We start from the raw sequence: 7,109 nt of genomic DNA, 5'->3' as shown, positions 1-7,109 counted from the left end.
ACAGAGAAAGAGACGTCGGCGCTCTGTAAACTCATTAAAGTATCTCAGTAAAAAACCTCCTTTCTGCTTTCAAGGAGAAATAAAACAGACAGAAATGTTCGACTCTGACTCCGTCTGTGCTCTAATTTTATTTTTTCTTCTTTCAACAGAAAATGTTATTTGCAGGATTGAGTGACGTCATGCTCCCTGTAACTCCCATAAAGAATTTATTTATATTGTAAAAGAAATATTAGAAAAACACATGAATACAGGTGACCTACTTCTTAACGATTTTCACGACATGCGTTTTTTACTTTTATCTTAAGTCTCACTGACGCTTCTGCTGCGAGCATCTCATAAACAGCATCTCCAAGATGTGGCGATAGTAAAATTGTCCAGCAGGTGTCACTGTGGAGATGTTTTCAGATCGTCTCGAAGCCTGAATATAATTCCAGCACACATGCGTGGCGTGTTTCGTGTTTCATGAAGCCTCGCTTTGCACATCACGGCCATTAACCAGCACACAGTGAGGTTTGGAGAAGAAGAGACGTGGCTTCAGTTACAAGTTCTGCCTGTTTATTAAAAGAAATCAATTAATTACAAAAGAAAATAAGATATGTTCAATAACACTTAATGGCATTCATAAAGAAAACCGAGCTAAGCCTGAAGTTGTTTAATTGCATATCATAAGTATTACTGTGTCAACGACAGGGCAAAGTAAACAGCAGAAAAAATCTTATTGAAAATCATATCAGACTGTGAACTTCTGGGACTAAAGCTTGCTATCGCCAGTGTGTGAATGTGTGTGTGCATGGGTGAATGACTGAATGTAGTGTAAAGCGCTTTGGGGTCCTATGGACTAGAAAAGCGCTATACAAATGCAGGCCATTTAAATGCACTTTTCACACACAGAAACATGCACTAGCAATGAACCTGAGATAAAACCTGCAAGTTAGGACAGTAACTTGGACATAACCTGCAGAGTAGATCAAAACCACAGCTAAGCAGAGCATAAGAAACAGCCGATGAATACATGGGAGCACAGTGGAGTGAGCACTGAAGTAAATGGATGTGACAAGCATGCAAAAATGAGCTGATCTGGCATGTTCTCATTAGTCTTGTTGCAAATTAAAATGATAAAAAAAAATGCAGTTCACTAATGTTCACTTGAGGCTCCAGTGAGTTAACCATAGACTTGATGTCCAACTTTACACCGGAAATAAACACGTTTTACAAGGGTGACAGACAGAGACCAAGACGTTTTTGTCTTTCTATCTGCAATTTCCTCCTTTATAACAAACATTCAGGGAGTTGTTTATTTTTAAAACTTAACCTATTAAGTTGTATTAAGGCTTAAAATGTGCACATTTATGGGTGTAGTTGCTGTGAATTTCCAGGGTCTGTAAAAAGACTGAAGTCTTCAAGTACAAAAACAAACCCAGGTGTGAATCCAGAGAGTCTCATGTGTGATGTGTGAGTGTAGAGTAGGTCTGGTCCTGGTCCCTGCCGGCTGGATCGAGGCTCTGGTAGGTCGAGTCTTCACGTGTAGAACCTGGAGTACAGTTCTCGTAGTGGACGTCCTGAAACAGAGACAAACTGTCTTCTTCACATAAAAAGAAGAGACTCTGACTTGGTTAAATCATTTGTGCTGGTAAATATTTCCACGTTGCCTCGTTGAACCTCTCAGACAACAGTGTCTCTGTTTGTTGTTGGAGTCTCCGTCTGGGCGGCCATTTTTGTCACCTACCTGTTTGAATTCACCTTCTTGGACTGTAATTTCTGGAACAGTCTACAAACTGAACCATCACACTGTGACTGCTTTATTTCTTTGTTACAGTAGCAGTCTGTCAACAGTGAGAGGAACCAAAGAGAAAGAAAGTCACCTCCATGTTTGTGCCCTCTGAGTTTCCTCTGGTCCTCAACCCTGTGGAACAAACAAAGGATGTTCCTCTGTTAGAGGGAACAATCATTCAAAGTGCACGTGAGGCTGAAGATCACTGCTGCCCCTCCTGTTCTTTCATCCTGCTTAGTTGGACTTTATTAGGCTTCATTTTAGACTTTGCCTTCAGAATCAAAGACTCACATTTGCTCGAGTCTCCTCCTGTGTACTGAAGAAGTGATCCACAATAATTATACTATTTTACAGTTTTCATATATTTTTCCTGTTTTTACTTCACACGTCTGAAGCAGAGAACATCTGGATCTGATCCTGCTGACAGTGTCCAGAGTTCATGTGTGACACAGTTTAGGATTCAGTTACTTCCAGTGTTTAACATCATCTCTACAAGTCACTCCACTCTCCTCTTAGAGCCCAAAGTGGACAAGCAGGATGAAATATTTTGATGTTTGACTGCAGCTGTTTGAACAGACTTCAAGTGAAGTGAAAAAAGAGTTTTTGGTTAGAAACGAGACGTTCTGTGTGTTTCTGTGTCTCTGTTGTCTTACCTCTGCTGCTCTTCCTCTTGATGCAGATTATTAGAACAGTCAGTGATGAGAGGATGATGATGAGAGCCAGAGTCAGACCCACAACCAGCAGCACATCTGCAGCTGATTGAGAAGAACAACAAGCTGAAGACATGCGTACAGTATATAGAGCTGTACAGTAAGAACTCATCACCTACAGACTGAAATAATATGAAATAGAGGTTGTGTTATTTTAGCATTTTACAGCTTCTAAAGAACATATTCACCTCAGATTGTTTGCTAATGTCACTTGTCAAACTAAATGAAAAGCATATAACAGGACACATTAAGGAGTAATTATGATAATAATTAAACCAGTTTTCACTCAGGTTATAAAGAATCTGTCAGTGTTTCTACTCTCAGACTCATAGATGGATGTACCTGCAGATGCTGCTCTTTCAGGCTGCTCAGTGCTTCCAGTCAAAGTTAATGAAGGTGTGCAGCTTCCTGTAGTTGTGGCTGATGGTCCAGCTGCTGAACAAGAGCAGAGAGGAAAGTTTGACTTATAAATGTTTGGAGCTGTGAAGAAGAAAAACACAAAGATTCAAAAATCAGCTGAGAAATCAAACGAGCCTTAAATGGATCCACTGACTGAGAAAAAAACAGTTTGGAAAATTTAGTTTTAGATTAAAAAAATGCACTAAAATAGTTTAACAATGAAATAAAATATGAATGTATGTTGAAATATCAGGTTCTTGGAAACAATAAAGACATTTAGGGACATTAATGGTCACCTGTTCATTTCCAGCTCCACACTCTGATTCCTGCTCTCCATCACAGTAACTTTACAAAGTTCACATTCTAAATAATCTTGTTTCTAAATAATTCTGTTTCTATGTTGAGATAAACTGAGTGCTGAGAGCAGCCTGAGCTGTTGGCTCACAGGGATCACTGTACAGACACTGAGCTCATTATTAGAAACTTTGCTCGTGTTCAACATGAACATCCACCACTGGAACAGCAGATATATGACAGGAAATAAGGAACAGCTGAACAGCTCCACTCTGACAACATTTGATTAATGTCAGTAAAAACTCACCGTCTGTGACAGTGACCTCAAACTCTCTGGATGAACCACCCAGGTAACATCTGTACCGTCCTGAGTCAGACTTGGTCAGCTGTGTGATGCTCACATACAGAACTCCTGAAGCATATTCAATTTTGTATCTGCCTCTCTGAGCTCTGTTATCAAGTGTAAGAACAAGAATGTGTCCTCCACACTCTCCTCTGCAGAACAACACTCTGTTTCCAGGTTGTTTAAAGGAACATCCGACTGTGAGAGAGCTTCCAGTTTCTTTATCAAAGTGTTTCAGCTGATCATCGTTTTCATCCAGCAGTGCTGTTAAAGAGACAAACGATCAATAGTTACTATCTGTGCTGAAGATGATGCAGTCTGATCACAATAACTCCAGTTTGATCCACAGTTACACTGGGAGCTGCCCAGTTCAACCAGTCTGACAGAGGAACTGTTGAACTAAGTGAGATTTAAACGGCTTCATCATCAGACTGATTGGATTCATGAAAATCAGCTTTTATGACAAGTATAGACTCTAAACTGTGAACCCTTCATGGTTTTAAGTACATTTAAAGTCTGGATGGACGTTTGTGTTGTGAATGTGATTTTCACACATTCATTGAGGAAGAATCCATTTTGCTGTGAGGGGAACTCTTGGAAAGATCAAACCGACGACACAGAAGCAAAAACTCATCAAAGAAAATCAAAGTTACATCAGAAAATCTTCTTTCATTCATCAGCGTCAGTTTCTGACATCAACATTTCATTCACATCATTATCAGCTGACACACTCACTAATATTCACACACACTCGTGTCCCAGCTGCAGTTCATCGGTTACTTAGAGGAGTCCAAATGTAACCAACAGTTGACAGAAGAACAAACTTCAGCTTCTTTAAACCGTCAGCAGCTGTCAGTGAAACTCAAACTTTGCTTCAGAAACAGAAACTAAACATTTCCACAGCTGAAACAGAAACTCACCTTCAGCAACAACGATCACAAACTGTGTGAATGAAGCTGATGATGAAGATCCAGCCAAACCACAGCTGTACTGTCCAGAGTCAGACTCAGTCAGCTTTGAGATGCTCACAGATAAAACATAAACTGATTCTATTTTATATTCAATGCTGTATCTGCCTGTTTGAGCTCTGACATCAGTTGTATTAATGAGAATGTTTTCTCCTTCACATTCTTCTCTGCAGAACATCTTCCATGTTCCTGGAGAATTAAAGGAGAATCCAGCTTTCAAATCTCCTCCAATGACTCCATAGTGAAGAATCTGAGCATCGGTGACTTCAGGGTTTCCATCCTGCAGAGCTGTTGGAAACATGAACCATCAACAGTTACTGTTTGTACTTCCTGTAAGAAGCTGCAGTCTGATCACAACATTCACACACAGACACACTGAGACTAAAGTCTGAATAACAACAATGATTCATGTCAAATACATTTCATTGTCTAAAGTGGTGGAAAATCTTCTTCCAGTCGACACGACTCAAAATATATCTGAACATGTTTCCTATGCATGAATAAAATGACAATAAAAGATGAAGATAAACAAAACATGTAAATGACTCATAACTCCTCTGTGTGGTACTTGTAGTAATTATATGTTGAGAGATTGAAGCAACAGCTCAACATGCAAGTTTTTCATGTGTTTCATCCACAGGAAGTGATGTCATCATTTAGTTTAAATGTACTGCTGGTGTCAAAGTTCATGAAGCAACAACAAAAACAGTGATGAAGTTTTTATTTGTTGTAACTCTGTTTTACTGAGGGTGATCGTGGCTCAGGAGTTGGGAGTTCACCTTGTAACCTGAAGGTTGCTGGTTCGAGCCCCGGCTTGGACAGTCTCAGTCGTTGTGTCCTTGGGCAAGACACTTCGTTTTTTTTGAGGAAGTAACAAATACTTGCAATTAACGACATGTTATTGAGTAATTTATGACTCTATTTCAAAGCTCTGAAGCCAAACTCAGCAGCTGATGTGAGTCAGTTACTTTATGTGAATGATTTCAGTTCATTCCAGCATTTAAACTCTGTGCAGTCGTATTTCTGTTCAGCTCCAACAGGACAAACAGGAAGAATTAGCAAATAACTTTTCACACAACTCTGGGTTTGAAGATGCTGACAGATTTCACTCACGTCACTCACAGGTTTATATTTGTCTGCAGGAAGTGATGGCATTTTGTCAAATCTATATGCACTGTGGGAGTGAACTGTGAATAGTCACAGTGAAGAAACATGAACATGTAACAGTAAAAGCAACAAAATGTGTTTTTGTCTTTCAAAGAAAAATTCATTGACTTGATCAACAAGTTTGTATTTTCAAATAATAACTGAAAGTATCAGGTGGAGTTTGTACTTTGATGTTACAGGTTATTTTGAGGACGTAACAAACACTTGTAAGAAACCATCTTTGAAAGGACGAATCCTAAAGCCAAAGTGAGCAGCAACATGTCCATGAATGTCTCACTGTGATGGTTTCTTCTGTCCATAATGGCCACAAACACATCCATGAAATCATGAATAAAAGCAGTTTGAATGGAAGAAGCGTCCATGAAAGTGACTCATAGCTGACTCTGATCATCATGTTTAACAACAGAAACATGTTGAAGAAGGAGAGTGACAGAAAGAACAAGTGAATGTACTCACAAAGGAAGAAGAAGCAGATCAGAGTGTGACGGACTTTCATGATGAGGCTCTGATGGTTCACTGCTGCCTCTCTTCTTCTTCACTGGAAACCAGGAACTTGTGACGCCTCACTTCTCTGACTGAAGGAGTCCCTCCTCCAAACACCACAGCACCTCTACACTCCTTCCCTCTGCATCCCTCTATCAGTCTGCTGCAGGGCCTCAGGCTTCCTCCTTATATTTATAGTATTATGTGCAAAGTGGAAATACAATGATGACACTTGACTCTGTTAAATTCAGCACAGTGACCAAAACCTCCAACAATGATCATCATTCATCATGAAATCATTTCTCTTACTGTATCTGAAGAACTTTAGTTTGGGATCATTTAGAAAAACAGTTTAGGTCAAATGTTAGAAAAGAGTCAGACTTTCTTTCTTCTCACAGTTTGTTTAACATGAGTTTCAAATCTTTGAACATTTAAATACATCTATGAACAGAATATGAAAGAACAACAGTTCTGATATTATATCAAACATTTCAATCACCTTGTGGTTCAAAGTGGTATTACATGACAGCCTCATGTAATACCACTTTGAACCACAAGGTGACGCACGAGTCAGTGTAGCATCCAGTACGTCCTCAGTCCGACATGAGACATCCCAACATTATTCCAGTTAGCTCAATATTCCAGTTCCAGGAATGCAGGAATGTTATTGTCACACTCAGCCAACTGATCCTCCTGAGACCCAAAAAAAAATCTTTTGACAGAGTAAAGTTTAATATTAAACAAATTAAATAAATAAATCAGCTGTAATCTGATATTTGTGACCTACCGGAGACTGAGAGAGAGCAACTTATGTGTTTGGAAACATTTGAAGTGTTGCTGATGTAGAATATTTAGCTGATCTAGAGTTTAGAAATGTGTTATTGTAGAATATAGAACTATTGTAGAGACACTGTGTGTAGAGTAATAAAGGCCTCACTCTGTAGGAGGCTTCTCCCCCACTGAGTGGAAATTCC

General features: G+C 39.3%; 1 protein-coding gene across 3 annotated transcripts; it reads right to left on the bottom strand.

The window, feature by feature from the left end:
- Positions 1 to 627: 627 nt before the first annotated feature.
- On the bottom strand, positions 628 to 6,264 carry LOC309697900 (uncharacterized protein). 3 transcript variants are annotated; one of them, XM_082520106.1, is made up of 7 exons: positions 6,109 to 6,264; positions 4,438 to 4,773; positions 3,482 to 3,781; positions 2,824 to 2,916; positions 2,425 to 2,526; positions 1,863 to 1,903; positions 628 to 1,559 (listed from the first exon to the last, which is right to left on the bottom strand). In XM_082520106.1, the coding sequence occupies exons 1-7, from the start codon at positions 6,146 to 6,148 to the stop codon at positions 1,440 to 1,442; spliced, it is 1,032 nt and encodes a 343-aa protein (XP_082376232.1). In that variant the 5' UTR covers positions 6,149 to 6,264; the 3' UTR covers positions 628 to 1,439. The 3 variants fall into 3 exon arrangements, with proteins under 3 accessions (XP_082376232.1, XP_082376234.1, XP_082376233.1); XM_082520108.1 differs by having other exon boundaries at positions 2,425 to 2,520; XM_082520107.1 differs by having other exon boundaries at positions 2,824 to 2,913.
- Between the last annotated feature and the right edge of the window lie 845 nt (positions 6,265 to 7,109).

This window comes from Aulonocara stuartgranti (genome assembly GCF_965226115.1).
Source record: "Aulonocara stuartgranti genome assembly, chromosome: 20".
Taxonomy (NCBI): domain Eukaryota; kingdom Metazoa; phylum Chordata; class Actinopteri; order Cichliformes; family Cichlidae; genus Aulonocara; species Aulonocara stuartgranti.
Note: the sequence above shows the minus strand (reverse complement) of the source record. Positions and strands in the feature narration are given on the sequence as shown.